General features: G+C 50.9%; 1 protein-coding gene across 1 annotated transcript in view; it reads right to left on the reverse strand.

Moving 5' to 3' along the window:
- Edar (ectodysplasin A receptor) overlaps nt 1-25,818 on the reverse strand; it is an 81,108-nt gene that overhangs the window by 11,871 nt on the left and 43,419 nt on the right. Inside the window, exons 2-5 of the mRNA XM_036168138.1 lie at nt 16,845-16,913; nt 16,125-16,247; nt 15,195-15,376; nt 8,190-8,275 (exon numbers count right to left, since the gene is read on the reverse strand). Of these exons, the coding sequence (XP_036024031.1) occupies nt 8,190-8,275; nt 15,195-15,376; nt 16,125-16,247; nt 16,845-16,895 (442 nt within the window). The 5' untranslated portion in view covers nt 16,896-16,913. The remainder of the gene's footprint in view (nt 1-8,189; nt 8,276-15,194; nt 15,377-16,124; nt 16,248-16,844; nt 16,914-25,818) is intronic.

Genomic DNA, 25,818 nt, shown 5'->3' on the forward strand with positions numbered 1-25,818 from the left:
CGCCTGAAGGGTGCACTGGGGTCAGCCTATAGCACCACAGTGCTTCTGTAAGGAGTAAGTGGGGCACAGGAGTCTAACAGAGGTTGTGGGAGAAACCCAGGCATGCTGTGTGTAGAGCCTCCTGCCATCTGCCTTGTGCCAGCCCAGGAGCAGGAACACAGTCACACAGTAGTGGAATGCACTGCTGAGTTAGCTGAGTATATACCCTGTGGAGAGAGGCCAGGACTTCTGTCTCAGGCTGTATACCTAGTTCAACCAATAGAGAGATGGAAAATGAACAGTGTGGATGTGCAAGAGAACATCACAGGCCGAGGGCAGGCTGGAGGTGGATTTCTGTGCATCATTGAGGTGCCAAGGTATTCAGAGGGTAGCTTGGCCCTCAACATTAGACAGAAATAGAACTGTGGTGTGGGCCAGGAGGATAATCACTTGCCCAGGGAGGGTGAGATATCTGTCTATCTTTCTGGAGGAAGACTGGAAGCTTTTCTGTGGTCTTTAGGCTCCAAACCTAACATTCTATTTCTAAAGTTTATCTTTAGGGATAACTCTCAGGGAGGAACTGGCTAGGGAGTCCTCAGTGGTGGTCCTTCTACTTAGCTACGTTCACCTGCTCACCTATCAAATGCCAGACATTCAGGCTGTGCCCACTCCTGCTCACAGACCCCCACCAAGTCCTTTACAGGTTGGCAGCTGCTCCAGCCAGCAAAGGCAAGCTCCAGGGTCCTGCCATTTGTACTATGCCAGGAAACAGCCATCACATGTCATCAGGTGGACTGTCCTGTCCCAGCTTTGAATAGAATCTAATTTCCTTTCTCTAGAGCAAATAGGACATTGAAAAGAAACTGATCTGTTGATTTGGTTAGGGGCTCAAGTGAGCTTAAGATATGTGGGCAGAGGGGAAAAAAGCCAAGGGCTGTGTTTGTGGACACCAGCAATCTTTGCCTTTTCTTGTCCCTTCTTGCTAGGACTTGCAGACCAAGGCAGTGACAGGGCTGGGGATGGGGTGCAAACACACCCAGGCCTATGGTCTAGAAAGAAACAATGGAGGTAGCGTGGTGAGTACAGTTATGAATGCCCTTGTATTTCATTAACCTGGGAGGGCTGGTTACACATCGCCAAACATTGGTGCGGGTTGCTGCTTGTTAAGGACATCTTCCAGAGCCACAGATGCTACCTGCTTGGGCCAGCTCTGCCCTGCTGCGATATACTGGACAGTCTCCACCTGAACCCCAGCTGGCATTAGTGGAGCATCCAGACTGCACAGGCTGCAGGAGTTGCCAGGCATTCCCCAGCCAAGGATGCTCTGCCGAGTACATCTGAGAAGCGGGAAGTGGGGACGAGGTATGTCAGGAAGGTAGACCTCTCGAAGCCAGGGGCTGGAGCCAAACCCCTGCAGCCACCCTCAAGCAAATCCTTCAGGTCCTTGGGGCCTCCACCCTACCCTTTCTATGTGATAGACCTCAGGGCCCTTCCAGAATCTTCAGGGAGGCAGACACTTCCCTCTGGGATCCTGCAGCAGATGCTGGGGCCTATGTGCAGAAGGAGCCGAAGTACATGGATTCAACCAGGCCCACAACCAGGCCATGCGGATCCTGAAGGGCAGCAACCCATGGCCTGCCAATAGGCTTTTCAGAGCTAGAGCTGGCAAGGGAGAGCCAAGGAGACTCAGAGCAACTCAGTGCATGGTTCGGATGTTTTGAGTGACAGCCCTGCTTCAGGCAGGCGAAAGGCATGTACTCTATGGAAAACAGCTAAAAACAAATTAAATAGGACCTGCTCTGAGCACAGTAAGGACAAAAATAAAACCACCTGCGTCTTATTTGGTCTCCTTTGTCCTCTGTTTTCCAGGTGAGGGAGGAGTGAGATAAGCAGAGCAAACCCTAGTCCTGGACATCCCCAAGCCAACAGGCTGACCTCACACAGGTCTGCTCAAGTACCTCCCCATCATTACACATCACAGTCATGGACCCCAAAGGACCTCCTAGTGGGGAGTGAGTGTGGTTTGCTAATGAGCAGGAGGGTATCTGCAGGCTTGGGAGACAAACTCAGGTCCCTGGTGCTTCTGTTGTTTCTTAGTGTGCTTGGGAAAATCTCCAGAAAAAACAAACACCTGCTCTCTATTATCCCAAACCCTTGAAAAACACATACCAGAATTATGGACGTGTGCACATTAATCTTATGAACACGCTGTATCGTATTGAATAAACTGTGTGTGATGTATGTTTGGACAGAACTCAGAGAGGGAGAGAGACGGAGAGAGCCAGCCTAGAGACCTGGGTTATTGCTGCTCTTCACGGCATACCTTTCATCAGCCATGGTTCTATACACTGTCCCACCTTACAATGTACTTGGGGGCGGGGCATAGAAGATGTCTTGTTCATCTGCATCGCCCATCATGGAGGCACAGCCATGGTACAAGTTCCCCCGAGCAGCACGCTAGGATCCCTGCATACATATTCTCCAGTGTAAGGTTTTATCTGGTCTGATGTGGATTTACTCTGCACTGTCAAAATGTTTTGCAGCTAGAAATAGTCCACCTTACCCTGTTCCCTACACTCAGTCATTTGCTCTGCCATACCAATCTCTTTGAGTAGTAAGTACAGACGATGTTTGCTCCCCTAGGCCCCTGGCTTTAAAATGAGCAAGGTGAAATGTTCAAGAAAAGCTGGTAAAAACTGATGTCCCAGATAATGAGCAGAAGTTTTCACTTGAGGTCTATTACTAGACAAGGTTGTGGGGACAAATGTACCCACTTCACTATGAATTCCCAGGCTGGCTGCAGGGGCTCAGCTCTCCTTCCTCGGGGACTTAGTGAGCTGTAAGCACAAGGCTTAGTGGAGTTATACCTCCGTTCAAAGAGATGATGGTCTATAAGGGACCTTTGAAGTTGGTAATCCACACAATTTATAAATGTGCCAGTATGCATTAGAGGCTGGCTGGCATTCTCCACGGCATTACACGGAGTGTAAACAGTTCGGATTTTAAAGAGTGATTTGGTTCTTAGAGTTGTTAAGGAGGTGCCCTGCAGCCCTGGCATTGGCCTCACACCCTGGCGGTGGATCCTTGAGTGATGAGTGGAGTCTTCAGATCCTCACTGGCTGCTGGAAAAGAGAGGACTGCTTGCCGGGAACATAGCCTTTGCTTCTGCTCTGACCTGCTTTGCTAGACCCTGCTCTTTACCAGGTCCTTGGTGCTATGTGGTGTGTTCTGGTGTGAAGAGTGCTATGTGGCATGATCTGGTGTGAAGAGTGCTTTACAGAAATGACTGGGGCCAAGTCCTGGCAGCCAGGGTTTCCTGTTTATGTTCTAAGGCTCACATGAAGGAGTCATGGGTGCCAAACAGAATCCACCACGGGGCTCTAAGCCACATACAGCCTAGTCTTTTAGCTGGTGTCCCTCCCTAAGAGACCACTTTATTCTTGACTTAACTCAGGGGTCTTAGCCATACACACACACACACACACACACACACACACACACACACACACAGAGAGAGAGAGAGAGAGAGAGAGAGAGAGAGAGAGAGAGAGAGAGAGAGAGAGACAGAGACAGAGACAGAGACAGAGAGACAGAGAGAGACAGAGAGAGAGACAGAGAGAGAAAGAGAGACAGACAGAGAGACAGAGAGGCAGAGAGGCAGAGAGACAGGTGATAGAGCTAGTCCTGCCACAACACAGTACTTTATTGCATTATGTCCTTGTCTCTCTTAACCACTCTGTCCCAGAGGAGCTCTTGGAAATGCAGGGCTGCCGTTGTGTGGCTCAGCCTGCTGCCGCTGCACTGGGATATTTCACCAGCACCGAAGTGGGTATTTCCCACACACTATCCATATTAGTCTCATCTGTCCTCCCAGAGATCTCGTGATACAAGACCTTAGAGGAAACTGCGGTACAGAGAATGAGGGTGGAAACTCACAGTGGGAGCCAAGTGGGATGCACGCCTTTCTCCATCCCCAAGATCCTGCCTCCAGACTCTGACCAGTGGGCATTACAGCACAGGCCCTCTACTCATCTCTACTCATCTCAGGATGACGTGGAAGAAAGGAAGTCATAGACAGAGCTCCTAGCTCAAGTGCATCTTGCTCTTTGGCTTGTGAAAAATCAAATCAAAGGGCTTTCTCTTGGGTCTAACATGGATTTGCCGGCACACCATGCCAGCAGATAGCGAAGGAGGCTGCGGCCTGAAGCTCTCCCAGTGGGCTATTCCTGGCAGGAGGGGAGGGGCTTTGCTTCAAGGCCTCTGGAAGAGGTTGCTGGGTGTCAGTGGTGGTTTAGGGAAGACTGCCAGCTGTATCTGTTTTGTGTTTCCAGTTTCAACGTCCGCATACTGCCAACCCCAGTATGTGCAGGTATTGTCTCAATAATATGGTAGAGAGAGCAGAAACTGAAGCGGCTCCCGGGGTACCACTGCCTCCATGCATTAATGGTGATGATGGTCAGCCTGGAGGCAGGGCTGACCTGCAGCCCAGCATCTTGGCCATCTAGGAACAGGAACATTTAATTCTACTTTATAAGTAAATTCGTGTCACTTTCCCATTCCTCCCAAGGGTCCTTGATGCTCTGTGTCACAGCAACACAGCAGTACTCTTTTGACATGTTTACGAGAGTGCTGGGTGAGCATTAATCCACCCTGGCTGTGCAAAAGTCTGTTGGTAGACACCACTGAGTATAGCCTGGCAGGGATGGAAACAGAGCTCCATGAGGCTGGATAAATAAAGGCAGAAATGGCCTGGAGCTGGGGGCCTTTAACCTATACCCAAATGTCAGACTTAATAAAAATGTGTTTGGGGGCCACCCAGACCTGCTGAGTCCCAGGCAGACCCAGAAGCATGTGCTGTCTATCTCAAGCAGTTCGTGGGAATCCGCTAAGAATCACAGCTCATAACTCCCCTGTTCAGCGCCCAGAGAAGCAGCTAGTTCTTTGAGAATGCCAGGGCAGGCTCAGTCACGTGGGGTGAGGGGAGTGGTGAGTACCCTGACCACCCCCATCCTTCCTGAAGAGGAGACCCTCGTGCTGATTCAGGTATGTAGCTGGACTGGCTGTCCTGTAGCTGGCCATCTGCCTGCTCCAGCTCTCCTGGGCATGTAGCGACACCACCAGGTGCCCCAGGGTCCTTGACTCAGAGTTCCAGGAATGATAACTTGGTTCAGCAAGGCCCAGGAAATCCACCCTTCAGGAAGAGGTGCGGCCCAGGCCACCAGCCAGGGATTTCAAGAGCCCAACAAAGATGAGGTTTGGCCAAGTCTCTGGCTTTCCTGGGGTGGGGCTGTGGACAACAATACCGAGCCTATGGGTCTCCTAATTTCACAGGGCTGTCTTTATAGGTGCTGTTTCCAATCACAGTGCATCCTGGGTAACACAGTCTTCAGACTGAGGCCAGAGTGGAGGAGGGCAGAGTGGAGTTGATGTTCTGAAGGAGGCTCTGACCTATACTGAAGCCTTTCTGGGATCTAGCTGTCAGTTAAGCAATTAAAAAGTAGAGAGATGGAGGGGATCCTTTGCTTTTGGTTTGTTTTGGTTTGGTTTTTCGAGACAGGGTTTCTCTGTGTAGCTTTGTGCCTTTCCTGGAACTCACTTGGTAGCCCAGGCTGGCCTTGAACTCGCAAAGATCTGCCTGGCTCTGCCTCCCGAGTGCTGGGATTACAGGTGTGCGCCACCACCGCCCTGCTTGGTTTATTTTTTAATCTCTAGGAGTCAGGGACTTGGCTTGCTTTTCCCAAGGTTGGATGCATATGGTTGGCTCTTCTGGCTGCCCAGGTAATATATATGTGTGTGAGGGCCCCTGAAGAGAGCTGCTTCCCTCCCAGGTTCCTTAGCCAAAGAACCTTTTCTGATAGGTGGTGCGGTCCTGATATCTTCCGCTCAGGTGAGAACCTCATTGCAGAATCATCTGGCATTTAATCCACGTAGATTTCCCTACAGAAGACACATTAGCAAGGGCAGCTGACTTCACCACAGGCCAGGCTGGCAGCCAGGAGCCCCAGGGCCTCCTCCAATTTGTAAATTCATTAGCATATGACAGGTAGGAAGTTCAATTTTAAACACATGCAAATCTATTCCAATTGCCAACCTATTTGGAATGCAGAGAATGGCCTGGCCCTCTGATTCCCTAGCTCCTAGCATCCCTGCTTCCAGGCATCCTGCCTAGTCACACAATCCGCTTTGTGGGGCCTCACCAGCAGGGAGGTGACACTCTTCGGTTCCTGTCACCTGACCTTTTAAGGAGGAGGTCCTTATTACATGCTCCTTGAAGGTACTATTGTGACATGAAGGTGGATGGGCCTCGTCCCAGGCCGGTTCTAGGAATGGGCTTCCCTTTCTATAGCATGGGCTAGCCTCCTTTTAGCTTTCCTTCATCTTCCCTCCATAGCAGGTCTGGGTGGTCCCCGAACACACTTTTGGTAAGTTTGACATTTGGATGCAGGCTAAGGGTCCCAGCTGCAGAACATTTCTACATTTATTAGACCATGTCGCCAAGTCCAAGAAGCCATCCATTAGAGTCCTCTGAAACAGAGGGAGGGCCCTTATCCACAAATGAAAGATGGACCATAAGGAGGACCAGAAACGAAGGAGCCCATGGAGGGTTATAAACTCACGAGGCTAATAGTTGTAATTTTTGGAAGCTATTTCATTTCTTGATAACTTATGAATATTTCTACACTTCTCATGGCCTCGTGTAATTTTATATATACATGAGAACTTAAAATTGTCGGGTTGGGCCAGGCGGTGGTGGTGCACACCTTTAATCCCAGCACTCGGGAGGCAGAGGCAGGCAGATCTCTGCGAGTTCAAGGCCAGCCTGGGCTACCAAGTGAGTTCCAGGAAAAGCACAAAGCTACACAGAGAAACCCTGTCTCAAAAAAAAAAAAAATTGTCCGGTTGGGGATTTAGCTCAGTGGTAGAGCGCTTGCCTAGCAAGCACAAAACCCTGGGTTCGATCCTCAGCTCCCCCCCCCCAAAAAAAAAATTGTCTAGCACTTTATAGTATTTTCCCAAAATCTTTGTATCTGTGATCCCCTTAGCTTTCCTGCTGGTCCCATAAGCTGAGTGGATCAGGTCTTGGGATCAATCTTTCTCTATGAGACAGAAGGTACAACCGAGTGACTCCTTAGCGGTGCTGCTGGCCAACATGCATAGGCCAGGAGAAGGTATCAGATCCCTGAGCTGGATGGTTGTTAGCCCCCCGAGGTGCGTGCTGGGAACTGAACTGCAGTCCTTTGCAGGAGAAACAGATGCTGCTGACGGCCGAGCTGTCTCCAGGCCTAGCCACTGCCGTGCTGCTCTCTAGGTGTTGGAACTGGCTTCATTCTGCACCAGTAGTAAAAGGCACCAGTGCTGGACAAATGGGGCCCTATGGTGATGCAATATTACATTTGTTTTGAACACTCTAAGAGACTGGAACTTTTGCTGGACTTCACAGTCAAGAGTTAATAATACACCATGAGGTCATTCAGGACTTAAGAATGCTATCCTACTGTCTGTGTGCTCAGCCTGTTCGTTTGATCTACTTTAAAGAGAGCGATATAACAACCAACCTTTCTATGTCTTGGATTTCCCACAAAATCAACATTTACAATCTAAGACAACGCATGGCTGTACTCTTAAGTTGTACACTCTCATGCCCCTTTCCCAAGAGAAATGCGTGTGTGTATGTACTTATGTGCATTATACTAATAAATGCTGAAAACAGCAAATAGGTTGAAAGCAACCTAATAAAACACACCCACCGATAATGCTGGCTACAGCACGGATATAGGTTGGTAAGCCTGTTTGCAGTAGTGTTTGTTTTGTGGGGCACTTGGAGTCAGGGACTTAATCCTTTGTAAAGACTGTTAAAGATTTCTGTACAGTTTCCCTCATCCCTTCCCCATGTGATGCTTTCCGTGCTGTTCAATACAAGAGAGAGCAACGTCCCTTGTTAGGGACACAGACAGTCACACACACAGGCACAGGGGCAGATGGCCTGCGGGCAGGCCCAGATTCAGACTCATCCAACAGACAGACAGACAAACAGGAGATGATGGAAGACACACGGAGAGAAACAGGATCGGACCCGAGCTTGCTCTTGGTAAGATTACCCCAAGGGGAAGAACTTTGACTTCCCTAACGCAGCACTGCACACATTGGTCACTGAGGGCAACACTAACTCGACATGAGACAGTGGTTCTGTCGAAGGGCAGAGCACTCACATTCCTTGGTGTTGGGAGGTGCCGAGAGGCAGGAGTAGCAGACCATGCCGTAGATGTTCCTGGGTCTGTCTTCCAGCATGTAGTAGCTACAGGAGACGAGATGAGACAGAGACAAGGCAGGTGAGTGAGAGATACCGCACAGGTACAACCCGGATGTTATTAGGCCATGGCTGAAGTCCGGTATGAGACAGCTGGGTGGGAACTGAGGACCTGAGAGGTCAATAGCTCTCCCTGAGTTCCTTGGGGGTGGGGGTGGGGGATGTCTAAAAGGGGGACATTCTTTTTCCAGGACTGGGATGATTTGGGGCCTGACTTCAAATGGCCTCCTCTCTTTGTTCCTTTCCTGAGGGGTTGTTGCTGTTGCTGTTGCTGTTTGTATGTGTGATTACTACCTTTCATGCAAGCTTTCAGCGGAAGTGCCTGTGTTCACCACGTGTGGGCACCGGGGAGCCCCCCCCCCTCCTTTCACCGGCACCCTTCTCTAGCTTGGTGGCGCTGTTGGCAAGATCCCTGTTTGTCTCCGGGACCCTCGGGACCCCTCAACGGCCTGAGTGGGTGACAGTGCCAGAGACAGGGAACAGCTACACTGGTCACACGGGGCAGTGCGGGCAGCCTGGAGGATGACCTAGAGTGGAGCCAGGTCCTGATACAACTAATTGCCCCAGGCTAGAGACGCCTGTGTAACTACTGAGTAAGTCTGCAGTTGCACTCAGAGGGAAGGGTCAATCTCAGAGTGACACAGTTTCAGGTCCTTTTCACCCAAACAGTGCCCTGCTACCACCCCCGCCCTGCCCCTTAAAGGACCCAGCCCTCAGCAGTTGCCATTCCCCTGCTGTGGTGCCAGGGGAGGAGAATGGCAAAGGAGGGGGATTCTTCCACATTTTGGCTCATTTCTTGGCGTGAGCCTCTTTCCACAAACAAACATTGTGGGGTGACCACGAGGCCATTTATCACACTGTGAGAAGTCTAAGCAAATAAAGTGAGCCGGTGTCCATCCGTCTGTGCTTCCCTTTGTGATAACTCAAGAGATGAAACACCCTCCCTGCTGGTGGATCCACCTGCCATTGTTTCCTAACTTCTTTCTCATTAGCCCTCCTGATGGCTGTGGGTGGTAAGATGAGGCAGGAGGGCGGGCTGGAAGACTCTGGACCCCAGCCTGCCTGAGCTTGGACCATTACCAGTAACATCAGGGTTGTAATGGCTTGCCCTTGCTCAAAGCCTTTTATCCTCAGATCCCCGTGTGTATCTTGTAAACATCAATTAACCACTCTCAAAAACACCCCTCGGAGAAGCCGCAACAGTTTAACTGTCAAGCCTTCTGGGAAAAGCTCCCCAATGCACCCGTTGGTCCCCTAAGAAGCCATCTTTGTCAGTGAAGCAAGGAGCTACAGAGGGATTCATGGTGGAGCTACCCAGCAGGGGGCAGGCGGCCTCAACTTGCTTGGGTCAGCTCTGCTTGAAGCTTTCTAACATCTTACTCCCAAGTCCACACCGTTTCTTTCTCCCATCCTGCTAAGACTGGGTGCTAAAGGCCAACGAGGGTGAGCCTTGCTCAGACCTCTTGCCAGGGACTAAGGAAGGACAGTTGTTGGAAATTATTGGCTAGACAAGTGAATGAGTGGCATTGTATTTTGCTCCACAGTTCCAAGTTCTGAGAAGGAGGAAAGCTCCAAAGGTGTTTGGGGATGCCACCCATCCCCCTTTGGAAGCAGCAGAGCCACAGACTTGTCTGTCCTGGCTATGTTTGCCGCAGGTAAGGCTGGTTCCAAAGTCACACACAGAAGGGGGGGGTGGTGGACCACCGGGCTTTAGAACCTGCTACACACTGAAGACCTGGGTATTTAGCACCTGGGAGGGGGCTGCTGGCTGCTCTGTCCAGGGTTTCCATCTGGCATGCAGGCAGGCGCTTTCTGCATAGACTGACCACTCCATCTGGGTGTCTCTCTCTGATTCTCACAGGGGATGTGAACGTTGTTTATCACTGCATGCGCCTGCCTTAGCCCTGATTGTACACTTGACCAACTGTACAAAGTAATTGAAGGAAGAAGTACTACTGAAAATGTATATAAAAAAAATTGTTTGTTTTTATCTTACGTGTAAGAGTCTTTGGTTTGCATGTTTTGTTTGTATACTACATACATGACTGGTGTCATTGGTGGTCAGAAGAGGGTGTCATATCCCCTAAGACTGTAGTTAGAGAGAGTTTGCCATGTAGGTGTTGGGAATCAAATCCAGCTCCTTTGGAAGGGCAGCTAGTGTTCTTAACTGTTAAGCCATATCTCAAGCCCTTCTATAAAAATTTTAAAGTCTAGGAAGCTGTTTAGAAGTTGCATGGCCTACCTGGCACGTGTGTCAAATGCCTCCAGATAAGAAACTACCTTGTTCTAGCATGTACTGCTGCAAGAATATTTATGTGTGTGTGTTTTGTTATGTGGGTGTTCCGTGTGTATGTGAATGCTTGTATGCAGTGCACATATACTTGTGTGTTCAAATGTATGGAGCCCAGAGGTCAATGTCTCCTACCTTAGTTGATTTGCTCTCTGCCTTATTGGTAAAGACGGGGATCTCTCACTGAGCCTGATGCTCATTGGTTCAACTAGGTGGACTGGCTAGTGAGCTCCAGGGATCCCCGTCTATGTGATGACTGTTGCCACTTCTGGCTTTTATGTGGATGTTGGGGATCTGAATTCAGATCTTCATGCCTGCCTGTACAGCAGACATTGACATTGAGCCATCCTTCCAGCCCAGAGAACATTTTTAAATGTAGGTTTTTCTTCCAGGACTAACTTAACCTAACCTCAAAGTTTGTACTTGGAGTTCTGCATACAGCTGAGTGGAGAATGCTGGCCTGTCTTCTTCCATCTAAAGTAAAGTGTTCATTAGGCATCTGTGGACCAGCTATCTTTCTGCAAAGATACAATCCTTACTCTTTGATCCATATTTTGATTTTTCTCTACAAAGGTTCCTGGACTTACCATGAAGTTGTATTCTGGTAAGTTCATTGTAAGTTAAAGACATTGTTAAATAGAAAATGCATTCCATACACTTAACCCCACTAGCTGGTGGAGCTGCTTGCAGAGTGCTCAGAACATGCACATTTTGCCTATAATTGGGCTGCATCATCTAATACAAAGCTTGCTTTATAATAAAGCTTGTCTCATGCAGCGCTCTGGAAGTGAAAGACAGTGATGCAAGGGGCTCACCATTAACCGAGCTAATCCAAACTGAAGTGATGTTTCTCTTTTATGAGTAGAAATATAATGGAAAAAAATGTTAAGCTGAGCCATTGACAGCTGGGGACAACGTGAAGTATTCTCTCCTTCTCTCTTCTGTTCTTTCTGGCCTAAGTTGTCTAGCTTGGGGCAGAATTCATTTTAAACAAGGATTTAAGACTGACTTCCTCTAAGTCGGTAGGAATTGCTTCCCCCAGCAGATTCTCCTTTCCTGGGACCTAGGCTTGCGGTGGATGCTCTGGGTCCTGAGATGCTCGTGACCTGCAGACACCTGTGACCTGCAGAGTCCTTTCTCCAGCCTCCTGTGTAAAGGCAGTGGCTGGTGTAGAGCTGGCTGCAGCAGCTATCCAGGGGCAGAGGATGCCAGAGCGGGGGAGGTTATGAAATCTAGCCCCTTCCCTCCTACCTTTTCCCTGCCTCCTGTAGTCTCCCAGACAGGAAAGCCCCATGCGCTGCTATTGTTCAGTGAGTGTCTGGGCCACATGTGCACACAGAACTGAGAATGGGAGCCAGCACCTGCCAAACCACAGGGAGAGGAGAGGGCCAGCCCGCAGCCTTAAAAAGACAAACACCAGGTAAATCTACATCCTGGCTCATAACCACAGGGGTTCATGGAGCTAATCGGTCCAGCCTGCCAAAATGCCCCGTAGTCCTCTGTGCCAGCATGAGAGCCTCGCTGTGTTCTGTCAGTTTAGGGTGTGTAACAGGAAGTGGGGCCTGCCCCTATGGAGTAGGGTAGTAGTTCTAAGGTAACAAGCAGTCCTTGGGGACTAGGGGTAAAGTGGAAGCTTCTTGTTTAGTGGATTCAGGGTCAGGAATGATTGATTTAGCAGATATATCTCACTGCAAGCCAAAGAGGGAACTGACTACCCAGTTGCCACATCTCTGGAGTGATATGCAGCACCCTGAGATGGGTGTGGACATGTGCCCCTCCCTCGCTTAGGGGGTGCTCCAGCCTCAATCTGTCCCAAGCACTGAAGTTAACGTTACTGTTCCATGGAACAGAGAGAGAACTACTCAAGACATCAGAGCCCAAAAACAGGCTTCTAGAACCCACGTGGCCCCACCATTCATTCTACAAAGAGCGTCTGCTTGTAGCCTTCTAGAGGCAGGGTGCTCACTACTGTTATTAAATGTCTTTGGAGACTGGATACTTTCTGGCAAATCCTGGGACCAGGTAAATTGTCTTCATGGATCTTGGAGCCGGTTCTCAAGTGCTGGCTGGCATCTGCCTTTGAGCAGCAGTTCAGTCCCTGAATGGTCCTAGGCTTGTCTAGTTTAGCTCAAAAGTCTCTAATGGGCAGGGAAACCAGCTGCATACAGTCCCTGTCCCTTTTGGACAATTTGGACAGAACAGCTGCTTCCATGGACCCCTGGTGTGGCACAGCCACAAGGCTCACCTTTAGCCACTTGAGAGCTAGATGTGCGGGTTAGGGAGCTTCACCACACATTGGCCCATCCTTCCTGCCCTGCAAAGATGCCTCATGGATTCCATAAGCACAGCCCCACCAATGCTCAACACTCACCTTGAGTGTTCTACCTCTCCAACCCTCCACGTGGGAGAGTTTGGTCTGGATGTCCTACGGCACCAGGTTCTACACATCTGACCTCCACCTGTCTCCGCATCCCCACCAAATGCGTCTCCCCGCTGTGCTCTGTGTCTGAACATGTGGCACCACCATCCACACTAGCACAGGGAGGGCAGACACCAGCGAGTCTTCCCCACCTTGTGCCTCCACCTAGCTGCGGGGCGGTCCTTAGACTCTCACCACCCCCCAGTGCCTCTGTCCCACTCCCCTGTTCTCCATCTTGCTCTTGCTCCCCAGGTTCCAGGCTCTTCCCTACTCAGCCACTTCCCTTGTTGCCATCAGAAGGATCCTGCTGACACTGAGCCCTGCTGCGCCCTTCCCTGACTTGGCATTCTGAGTGGGGACCTGCATCAGTTACAAGCTGAGGGCCCAATTCTGCCGTGCTGGTTGCTAGAACACCTCTATCTGGCTCCACCTGCCTCTAGCGGCTCCACATCTCCAGGCATGAACTCCTTACTGTTCCATGGGAACCAGGGGACCAGGCCCTGTCAGGTGCTTGCTGCCTTCAGGGAAAATAAATAATGCAAAAATAAATAATGCAGCTGTTACGAGGCTGGAAACAGGTTTACACAGACGGTTCCTTCCCTCCAAAGGAAGCATGATGGGATGGGTGTGTCTGACACAGGGGCCCCCAGGCATTCTGCATTTCTTTGTGGGTCACACCTTTGAACCAAGAAAAGAAAAATCTGAAGCCAATTAATAAATGCATCAATCAAAATCAAACTCTAGGAACTGTGTCAGTTACTGGAGACCAACTCTGTCTACCATCAGATCGAACTGAGTTTCCTTCACTCAGAGGCAAACCCAGGGGCTGCACCAACCGGTCCCCTCCATGGTGCTTATGCAGCGGTGTGGGGATACACCTATTCTGGTTCTAACGCTGTTGTTCCTTTTGGGGGAGTCCCACAACACGGTAACCGCAACAACTATTCGAGTAGAAAAAAATACTTTTTTCCTCATCTTTTCGAAGGGAATCGTCTACTTCCCTCCCCACTTATAGATCTCTGCTTTTTTTTACACGCTGAAGGATAAGGTTACATGATGAGGCCTATCGTTTCGTAGATTCACTCGACACATACATTGGAATCATACTTTGTGTCAGGCACCTGAGCATTGGATTACCTAGCAAATATTTGGATACCTGAGTCTGGCTCAGGAGGTGGCCCGAGCGAGCTGAAGACAGAACTCTGGGGAACCGCGGTGGGAGTCTGTCACCAGCAGAGAGACAGGTGGCTACAGAAGCTGTGAAATAATTGTTTCTACAGTGAAACTGAACTCGTGTGTGTGTGTGTGTGTGTGTGTGTGTGTGTGTGTGTGTGTGTGTGTGGTGAAGAGTGAATTCACGGCTCACGCACGCTTATGTTGGAGATGTCTTTCTGACATTTCCGTACTATGTCTTTCTCATAAGGCAATGTTCACATCTGGTGTTAGCTCCGCTCTCCCCACCCCAGGCCTGCCACACATCATGGCCATCAGCACCATCTGGTCGACCATCACCTTCACGACCACCATCTCTGTCACCTCCTCCACCCACACCTGTATCACCATCACCACCACGGCTACTTCCATCTCCTCCCCCACCTCCCCCCATGCTTTCCCCCTCCATCGGTAGTCTTGCAAAACATGATGCTTTGTGGCCACTAGGGGGAGGCAGCAGGAACCACTGTGGCTTTAAATTGATTGGGTGTCCAGATAGGAATTTCCTGAGTCCAGGCAGAATCTGCTAATGCGTTCGTTCTATCAGGAAAACAGAAAGTAGTAGTCTCACTTTGCATTTTGAGGGGAAGACCTATATCCCCCAGCAGTGTGGGAAGACAGACATCAGAGGGACTCATGCTTTTTACTCACAGCTTTCCCAGCATACTAAAAATAATACCTTCCTATGAACGTCAGACTTTTTTTTGCCCCCTCCAAAATGCTTCACATGTATTGTTTCTTTGTGAGTATTTAGTTGGTATGTTTTACATAGGCAGTCATGCTACGCTGTGATGATGCATGCTCCCTTATCAGCCACAAATACAGCCCCTGAGTAGCAACAGGACTCACCATCCTATTATTATCCCCAGTAGACGGTGACAAAGGGTAGGGCAGGACACTTTGTAAAGGCCTGCTGTGCCTGTGGGGTTCTGCTCACAGGGTCCTTGCTCCTCACCATTCAGCGGTCAGCCCCGCAGCACACTTACCCAGGGAGACAGGGGCCACACTCCGCGTCGTTTTCCATGTCCCCCGGTGTCAGCACAGTGGCCCGGAAGAAGCCCTCACAGTCCTTGTGACGCCGGCATATCTGGTAACCTCCTTTGGAAAACTTCTCTGCAGGGCAGGGCACACAGCCATAGTCATCGTCTTTGGTGCCGTATCCGCAGGACTGGCCGGGGAGGCAGAGGATATGAGAATACATCAAGTGGCTACAGAGGCCTGCCTGCACAGTGACATGCTGTCTGGGTCCACCCTCGGCTGCCCATCCTACAGTAAGTGCAGTTCTGATTTCCTTGGCTCTTTCTCTAAGCTTGCTCCTCTCTACCGTCTGATGCTAAGTAACAGCCTCCAGCCTCAGGTGAGGTCCTTTAAGTAGGTCCACTGGCTTCTCCGGGGTACCTCACTAGAGGACCAGCCCAGGAGCCTTAGTTACCTCAGAATGCTGCAAGAACCCCAGATACTGTTGTCCCAGACATTTCTCTGGTGCTTCACAGAGCATGAGTGTGTAGCCTTTCCACAGAAGGGGCCCTGGCTCTCAGAAGTGATGCACGCTTCCTGGAGAGCATTTCCCCACTACTTCCAATTTAGACTGTCAGCCCAACGGGACACTTTGTCAAGAATTCAGAATGCCTGAGAAATACGCTGGAGAGTGCACAGCTGGAGAGTGCACAGCTGGAGAGGGCACAGCTGGAGAGGGCACAGCTGGAGTGTGCACAGCTGGAGAGGACACAGCTGGAGTGTGCACAGCTGGAGAGTGAACACCTGGAGAGTGCACTGGGCTCTGCAGCTCATACCACTCACTCACTCAGCCCGATGAATACACCTTGGTGACCTCAGTGACAATTTAGGAGGCTGGTGCGGTGAGCACACCCCCCCCACCACCTCCTCAGAGCTCAGGGACACAGGCCGGTCCTCACCATGTAGGGCTCCTCCCCCGGCCTGCAGGGAGGACACTGGTGGCACAGCCCCGTAGTCTGGTTGTGGTACTCATTCTCGCCACAGTTGGATTCCTCTGCCTTGGCTGAGCACATCAGAGACACCTGCCACAGAAAGGGTGCTTGGCCTCCACACCGCCTCAGGATGCCGTTGTTATGTGGGGACAGTCCCCAGAGAGCCCGAGGTCACCCCCCTGCTCCGTCCCACCTGCAGCCATCCTTACAATCCCTTCCTCTGCTCATGCTGTCCAAACTCATTCCCACACCATGCTAAGCCTTGGATTCTTTTAAGGTCATGCAGGAGGCATGCCTTCTCTTGAGTCTCTAGCCATCTAGGGGCTGGTCCTTTGGTCTTGTGGTGTCCCAACCCCCACCGCCAGGAGGGGCTCCAGGGGGCAGGAACTTTCTGATCTTGTTTAGCTGTGGGCCCCATCACAGAGGCAAACACATCACTGAAAAGCATCAAGAGACGTTTCTAGCTACGAGCCTGGTGAAGAGAGTGCCTGGTCCATGGTCCAGTTAGAACTGGGGTACTGTTGTCCTCCTCCTCTCCTGACAGCTGGGTTGTAGCCTCTCCAGGAGGCTGTACAGGGCGGTCTGAGGTGGTACAGCTAGTGAGAGGGTTGTGGCCTGAGGGAAAGGCCCTGCTTTGCAGGTGCTGAAGTAGGCGTACAGTCGGAGCAGGCACTCAGAACAACTTACCACCAGCACCGGAAGCCAGGACATCCACCTGCAGTCCCCCATGTGGGCCATGATCTCCCGGCAGCGCACCTGGAAGACACACTGCATCTGTATCAGGTGTTCCAGCTGTCTCCATCCGCATTGTGTCTCAGTGGATGAAGGTGACTCCAGCAGACGGCATGGGAAGGGCACACCCCAAAGAATGGAGGTCTATTCTTTCTCAATCTGGGGATCACGACCCCTCTGGGGGTCCAATATCAGCTATCCTACGTATCAGATACTTACATTATGATTCACAGCAGTAGCAAAATTACAGTTATGAAGTAGCAACGAAAGAATTGTAGGGGTCACCACCACAGGAGGAACCATATTGAAGGGCCACACGCAGTATGAAGAAGGTGGAGAACCACCGGAATAGACAGCCGCTAAGCTAAGCTTCAGGCTGATGACCCTGAAGGCAGCTCATGTACCCCCACCAGCATCACACTATGCCCTAGAAAGAACCCCCGAGGGAAGGCTGAGCAAATGGGGCCTGCTGTTAAGCTGGGAGCTGGGGGCTAGTGTTTACCATGCTCTTCAGTTTAAAGAGAAGTCTTGTCAAGCTTTAACTATGAGGTGCCCCGGGCTGCCTGTTGAGATCCGGGACAAGAATCTTGGGGTCTATTCCATCCCCTTTGCTCTCACAGTCCACTGGAAGACTCTTCCCTTTCTTTGGGAAGTCATTAGAGGGGATGAGTGAGATAATGCAGTTCAGCCACCTAATTTTATAATTGAAATGACTGAAGGGCAGAGAGGTTATGTGACTTGTCCAAGGTCATACAACTATTTAATGTATAGAGGATGCCATAGTACAGGGATTCACATGCTTTCACCAACTACTGCATTCGTACACTGCTCTGCCACAGTGTTATCTGTTCACCTTTTCACTTTCACTATGGGACTTCTGTTTAAGTCAAGCTATTTTACCTGGGAGTATGAGTATTAATCACCCTACATGTTAGCAAGAGACGATGTGCTCATGGGAGCTGCTGGACTCCCCGGGTGCTGCACTATGGCCACCATATTAGCATTAGGTGGGTAAATTAATGACAAATAGCACATTCTCTGGGAGGTAGAGGATACTAGGAACCTTCTAGAATCCAGTGCTGACTTAAGCTTCAAATCAAACTGATCCCTCAGGAACCCCCTAGATCTTTTATCTCACATTCTCTTGTCCTTATGGCTAGTCATGGGAATCAGTAATTTTCAATAATACACAAAAGAATGCTGGGTAAGGAGGCTCAAAGCAGATGTGGTACCTGGAAACCGTCTCCTCCCTCTGTCTCCCTACCCTCTCTTCTTTCCTCTTCCTTGTAGGAACTTAGCCTTACAATATCCTAAAGACACTGAGAAAAGCAGCCAAAGGGTTGTTGGTGCGTTAAAAATAAGTTTGAGAAGGAAGCTGCACTAGTTGGGCAGGGAGGCCTTGAGCATTTGGATGTTCGGCCTCTGTGTTCCGATTTCAGCAGATTTAAAGTCCTGCTCAGTCTGGGGTCTAAAATTAGAGCGCACATTTAGGAGAGAAACACCCAAGGTATAACCAGGCAGAGAGGAGGCAGGTAGGGTCCGTATCTGATGAACTTGGAACTTATAGCTTTCAGGGCCTGTTTTTTTTTTTTCCTGAGCAGTCCTGTCCAGCCTTCCTGCCTCCTCCCTCATGGATCAGTCAGTGTTCACACTCCTGTTCAAGGATGGTGAATGGGATTCTGAGAGGTCACTCCTATTTATCAGCACAATAAACAAACCACAGAATTCTGGGCTGGGGGTGTAGCTCAGTGGTTAAGTACCCCCACCCACATGCCTGCATGTGTGAATCTCTGGGTTTGGCCTCCAGCCCTAGGACAAGAATACAGGTGCTTCAGTTCCCTTGAGTGCCATGCAGGCTCAACTGTCTACAGTTGAGTGACAAAGACTTCATACAGAAGACCTCCCTGGCTGTGGCTGTGACAATGTTCATATGCACAAGACTGGGGTCTGAGTAACACCCTCGCCCTACAGCAGAAATTGGTTTTGGTGGGAAGTAAAGGAGTGTAGAAGCAGCCATGGACCAAGGATGAGAGTGGATGGTTTAGTTCCACTCTGTGAACTTCGTGATGAGGAAAAGACCACAGAGCTACTTCACTCTGGGGAGAAGTGTGTTTCCCAAAGCTGTCTGAAGATGGGCCTTCTACAAGAATCTGGAGAGACCTGGCTAGGGTCACTGGCGAGGCCTTGAGGGACAGGATCTGGATCTTCTATGGGCTCAGGTACCTCAAGGTTGCCTCACACATCACTGCTGTGCATGGGTGGCCTGCCAGAAATGGCCAGGCTTCCAGATTCTTTTGCACCTCAGTCCTGTGAGACAAGATGAAAGTACCCAGGTTGTCCTCAATTGTGAACTTGTTGGGTGTTTTCCTTCTGGCAAGGAGCAAGCTGGGGCAGGCAGCAGGGGAGGCAGGGAGACCCAGCCTATAGGCTTGAGAGGATGGTTACAGCCCTAACGGGTAGGCTGGGCTTGAGGCATCAGCGGTCAGAAAGGGGACTTCGTCCTCACACACACATGCCTGCCTTAGGCCCACAGCTCTGACCTTACTTCAGGACAGTGGGTTTAGCAGGGATGCCTTTCCATCGTGACTGTGGATCGGGCCAGAGGCTCTGGGTACTGGAGGCCTTCCAAGAGGCATATTAATGGTTTCTAATTTAATGGATGTCTAATTATAGCAGATTCTTGGAAGCTTCCCTGAAACACGGGGAAAGGCTGGGCCTGCACACTTTGGTGTCAGTCTCGAGCATTTAGTGAAAGGCTCATTAAAGATGTGCCCAATAAAACAAGGGTCAAAAGGAAAAGAAATAGACCAGGGTAAACAAAAAGCTAGCAACATCTTTAGGGCTTTCTCCCTTATCCTGGAAGGAGTAAGGTCTGGGTGGGAAGGATGGCCCTGTGGTCAGTGCTCTCCTCCTGAACATCCAGAGTGCAGATGGAGGTCAGCCCAGCTGGGAGGAAATGGGGCTCACTTGCTCCCAGCTGTGACCTCCCATCACTCTGGGGAGTCCCAGTTCCCCACACTGATAAAGGTGCAAAGGCTAGGAGCCGAGACAGCCGCCTTCACCCTGGGAGGCCCGCGGCTGGGTTGGTAATGGTTGCAGCGTCTCCTCCCATCTACCTGCAATCAGTGCTGCTGTTTAACTGGCCTAATTGGTCAGACAGTCAATGACCCAGGTCAGGGCTCTGCAAACTGCACCCACTAGTAAATCACCAGCTCCCATCAATCTGTCAACATAGCCCATTGGCGGTCAGCTGCGCTGGCCTGTTCCCTGATGTCTGGGACACTTTTCATAGACCAGCAGAGACCATGCCTGCTGTCATCCTGGGCAGGAGGGGCTGTCACTGCCTCGTTACCTTCCTCCCTACTCTCTGCTTCTCTGCTGTCTGCCATTCCCACCTCCACACAGTCCCCACCGGGAGTGACAGCATGACCAGCTGTAGTAATGGCAGCTCACGATCCAGCGCAACAGACCTCAGGCTTGCTTCATATTTATCCCCTCCACTCGAGGTGGGCTCAATTCTTATCTTTGTTCTCTAGGTCAGGAAATGGAGGTGCCCAGAGGCTAAACCACCTGCCTGAGATACGACTGTCCCTTGTTTTCAGTCCCTCTGTTTTATTTAGTTATAGCCCTGGGCTGGAACAGTGGGACCTATTTCATGATTTGTCCCTGTGGCATCCCACAGGCTGGGGCTGCACTGTCCCTGTCAGAGGAGCCCATGAAAGGTGGTGAAGAAGAGGTCACCCCTGACCTTGAACTAACTCAGCCCCCATGTTCTCGCCCCTCAGCCTGACTTGGTAATTTCTCCTTTTCTGGATGGTGTGACCTTAGAGAACCCAGGCCAAAGAGGGTCTTCTGGGCACAAATGTACCTGGGACAAAGACCTCATGGTTCATTAAGGATTCTCCGGTCTGCATTTTCTTCCCTTTAGCTGGTGGTAGAAAAGCTAAACAGAGCCCCCTCATCTGCCTAAACCTGGGAACAGCATCACAGCTACGAATTGTAGATGTCTGGAACCAAGGACTAACATTCATAATTAACTTATGGCCCAAACAAATAGTTGGGCTTCTGTCAAGGCCCTCTCTCCCCAGGAGGTCTAAATTCCACTGACAAGCAGTAGCTGAAACTTCTATGTGCCTGGCAAGGGACAGGAAGGTTCAGGTGGCTCATGAGACATTTGTGGTTCATCAAGCTGGGGTCCACAGCAGAGACGGGTCAACTCTTGAGAGTTGTTTCATCCATTCAAAATATTTCTGAAGTGTTCCACCTTGACTATACTCTGGGCTACAGGATGGGACCAATTCCTACCCTCCAGGCAATACTTCAGGGGTCAGGTGGTCATCTACAGTTTGGAGACTAGAGGTCCATGACGAGGCTGCAGTAGAGGGGTCTGTTGACTCACAGGGTATGTTCCTTCCTTCAGTGCCCTTCACAATGCGGACCAGGGATGCCTGAGAACTCTTGGAGCAGAGCTGGGAAAAGGTGCACAACTTAGCTCGTAGCAGCCAGTGCCCTGCCCATCCTCAGAGACCCATGTCCCATTCCTGTGGAGAGTGAGACAGGAAGAGACCTACCTAAGTCTTGCAGGGCCAGTTAAAGTTAGCTTGGAAAGGGAATCCTAGGAAGAGGGTCAGAGGCATCTTGAGAGCCTCGGTGTGAGGGATTGGGGTGGGGGTGGGGTCTCTCAGGAGCCACTGATGGGAAAGCTGAGTGTAAGACAGATGAAGGCAGGAGGTTTCTGTGGGCTTGTGTTAAGTGTCTCTGTGTTGGTGACTTCGGCTTCACTGTGAAGAAATGCCTGACAGACACCAATCTGAGAAGGAAACGTTCATTTTGGCACACGGTTTCAGAGCATTCAGTCCATCGAGGCAGCAGGGCTGCGGCAGGATGGAGACCAGAGCCACACTTGCTGGCTTTCTCTTCCTTCCCTTTGCTCCTCTCCCAGCCTATGGGGTGATACTGGCCACACGCAGGGAATGTCTTTTCTGTAGTTAATGCTTTTCTGGGGATGCCCCCAGACACACAGATAAGTGTGCTTCTGGACCCCTTCTCGACCCCCAAGTTGACAATCAAGATTACCCATTGTCTTAGGGTTTCTATTGCTGCGATAAAGCACTGTGATCAAAAGCAATGTAAGGAGAGAGTTATTTCACCCTATGAGTCTCATGTCACACTCAAGGCATCAGAACAAGAACCTGAAGGCAGGAGCTGATGCAGAGGCCAGGGAGGTATGTTGCTTACTGGCTTGCTCTCCGTGGCTTGCTCAGCCTGCTTTCTTAGAGAACCCAGGACCACCAGCCCAGGACTGGCAGCGCACTCTCTGGGATGAGCCCTCCCGCATCCATCATTAATCAAGGTATTACTCCACAGACTTGCCTACAGACTAACCTTATTGAGGCTTTTCTCAATTGTGGCTCCCTCTTCTCAGACCACGCTAGTTTGTGTCAAGCTGACATAAAATTGGACAGCATATCCAGGAAGGAAATAGATGTTTTTGTTTTTGAGACAGGGTTTCTCTGTGTAGTTTTGGTGCCTGTCCTGGAACTCACTCTGTAGCCCAGGCTGGCCTCGAACTCACAGAGATCTGCCTGCCTCTGCCTCCCGAGTGCTGGGATTAAAGGCGTGTGCTACCACCACTGTCCAGGAAATAGATGTTATTATGTGACCCAACACACACACACACACACACACACACACACACACACACACACACCTACACACACACACACATACCTACACAAACACATACATACACACACATCTACACAAACACATACATACACACACATCTACACAAACACACATACATACACACACATACACACATACACACACATCTACACACACACACACACACACACACACACACACACACACACACAAGAGTTTTAGGAGAAACAGTACCACTACAAGCAAAGTACTCTGGTACATGCTATCCCTTTTTGGGGTTCTACTAAAAAAACCATTGGTTGCAGCCCAGGAAGTTGACTTCATGACCTGTTGCTAAGACCCCCCTGGTTTGGGGTCTGGAAAACATAGGCTCTGAGGAGGGAAAACCATGAGGGGAGGGCAGCTAGAAGGGACAGGTGGTGGCTAGACCTCGGGTAGGCTGGGGAGCCAGGCCTGGACGGGGTGAGTCTGGAATAACAGGGATGCCAGAGACAAGAATGGGGAGCATAAGTACAGGCCGGCAGAGGCCGGCCGGAGTCACTGGCAAAGCTCTGGGATGAGTGTGCAGAAGCCACTGGGTAGGTCACAGAGGCACATGAGAAATCCCTCAAGAGGTGGCTAGGCAGCTGCTGTATGAAGCAAACACGGGAGACAGGTCAGAGAGCAGCTGGGGGCTGTCACAGCGCTGAAGGCACCGTGGGGGTCTGATGGGAAAGCCATGGTGCATGCCGAGGTCTGTCCTATCTGTTTACTCTTTTTTTTAAAAATGTTGTTTACTTATTTATTTATGATGTACACAGAAGAGGGTGCCAGATCTCATTGCAGATGGTTGTAAGCCACCATGTGGGTGCTGGGAATTGAACTCAGGACCTTTGGACCTCTGGAAGAGGAGTCGGTGCTCTTAACCTCTGAACCATCTCTCCAGCCCTCTGTTTACTCTTTACAGCAGCCCCGCTTAGACCCTGGGAAAGGGGCAGAGAATGAGAGAGGTGTTCATCCCCAGGAGCTCCTCATGAGGAACTGCCCTGGATACACTGTAGTCACTTGCTTTGTCCCCAGGACCCCATGGTCAAGTACACAGGAGAGCACACTCCTCATAGGAGACTGATGGGCAGGACAGCTGGTGTGAACAGGGAGGGTGGTGTGAACAGGGAGAGTGCCAGCCTCTCACGCTGGGAACAAGGGTTTGAGTTCCTTAGTGTGGGCCCAGAGGCGACACCTGGGCGTCGGCACCATCAGCACTGAGCCTTTTCTCCACTCAGCCTGGATGTTCAGACAGGGCAGACGCACAGGCCAGCTCAGGTCACAGGGGCCCCGCGTTGGTGTTCTCGGCTTTGCCGCTCCAGCTGGAGCCCCAGCCCCGCATTGCGTCGTCAGTGTTTCCAGCTCAGACCTGTTGTTTGGCGGGGTAGGGGGTGGGGGGTGGGGTGGGGGTGGGTGGGTGGGGGTGGGGGGCTGGGTGTCTGCATTTCCCCCACATCTGCTTCTGAGCACATGGATGTGTGAAGTGCTGTCTGAGTGATCTCCTGGGAGCACGGTGCGGGGTGGGAGGAGGAACTTAATGTTTAGCTAAGGTTGGCTCTTCCCAAGAAACAGGAAGACAGACCGCCGGTTCTCTCTCCCCTTATGCCTGCCGCCCAAGAGCATCTCTGTTCTACATTCTGCTAACTTTGTTCATGCACGCATGTTTCTGTACAGTGGCTACAAAACTGTGCGTGTAGCTGTCTTACAGAGGAACAGAGGAAGCTAGGGTTCCTGTCTGTGGAGGAATGCACCAAACACCAGATTATCTAAGAGTTTCGGCACATCGTCCCAAGTCCTCTCCTCAGACTCCATGTCTTGACTGGGCAGTTTGCCTCTGTTCTCTGAGGGTGGCTATCTCCCCTGCTAGTCGCTATCACCTGGACAGTCCTGTCTCTGGGTAGACTGCTGGACCACCTTCGAATGAGGGGCTTATTTCCTACAAAGAGGCGGGCACCACCTTGGGCACATCCTATCCCACATCTGTCGACTGAAACAATGTAGCCCTGCAGGATGAGCAAACCCACAGCATTTTTCTATGTGTGTGGGCTGAGGTTGCCTCTGCCCTCCATCTTTTTCTCTTCTACCCACTTGACTGCCTGCATTAGGCAACTAAATGTGTTTTTCCCTTGTCCTCACCAGGTCGCAGGGACTAGAATCGGAGGTCTGGCTGTCCCTGCATCCCCCCAACCCTGTGCTATCCTTAGGGGTACCATGTCTGATGGGAAAGAGGTGAGGCCTGCAGCGGACTCACCCAGCTCCTCTGTGGAGTGAGGCCAGGTGCTGGCAGCCAGCAGTGTGTGGGAGGCAGCTGCAGGGCTAGTCTCTCCCCCAAGCCCCAAGGTTCCTCCTGCAGGAGGAGCCTGACGGGAGGCTGCTGGTGGCCTCCTCCTGGGCTTTAAGATTCTCTGATCTCCCAACGGCAGGCTCCTAGTTCTCTCAATCAAGATAGATCCTCACTCCCGCCAGAAGCAACTAAAAGCACTTCCGCTGGATGATGGATGACACAGGTGACTGCTAATTACTGCTCAGTGGCGCAGAGATGAACTCATCCTTCCTTTCTTGTTTTTGGAAAATCTGCTTCATTCCCTCTACTAGCCCCTGGGGAGGGAATGTCATGCTTGGTGTTGACAGTGTGCTTCTGGCATAGTCTTCCATGACCGTTCTGAACCAGGAGCCCCCATGTATTCTGTTTCCTCCTGGGACCCATGGCAAGTGAGGGGACCCATGGCAAGTGAGGGGACCCATGGCAAGTGAGGGGACCCATGGTTCTGCTAGAAAAGGACTCTCGGGGCCACATGGCTAGAATGAAGCTGAGGCAGAAATGCTAAAGTATTGAGCACTGAGAAGGTGGAGGAGCACTGAGTAGGTGGAGGAGCACTGAGAAGGTGGAGGAGCACTGAGAAGGTGGAGGAGCACTGAGTAGGTGGAGGAGCACTGAGTAGGTGGAGGAGCACTGAGTAGGTGGAGGAGCACTGAGAAGGTGGAGGAGCACTGTGTAGGTGGAAGAGGACTGAGTAGGTGGAGGAGCACTGAGTAGGTGGAGGAGCACTGAGTAGGTGGAGGAGCACTGAGTAGGTGGAGGAGCACTGAGTAGGTGGAGGAGCACTGAGAAGGTGGAGGCACTAAGTTCAAATCACATCGTGCAGGGGTAAAGAACCAGGTACCCTCATTTACTGCACACAGAGGTCTTCACACAGAAAGTTCTTGGTGATAATCTCAGAGCTGTGAGGGGTCATCT

Source organism: Onychomys torridus, chromosome 18 (genome assembly GCF_903995425.1).
Source record: "Onychomys torridus chromosome 18, mOncTor1.1, whole genome shotgun sequence".
Classification (NCBI taxonomy): Eukaryota; Metazoa; Chordata; class Mammalia; order Rodentia; family Cricetidae; genus Onychomys; species Onychomys torridus.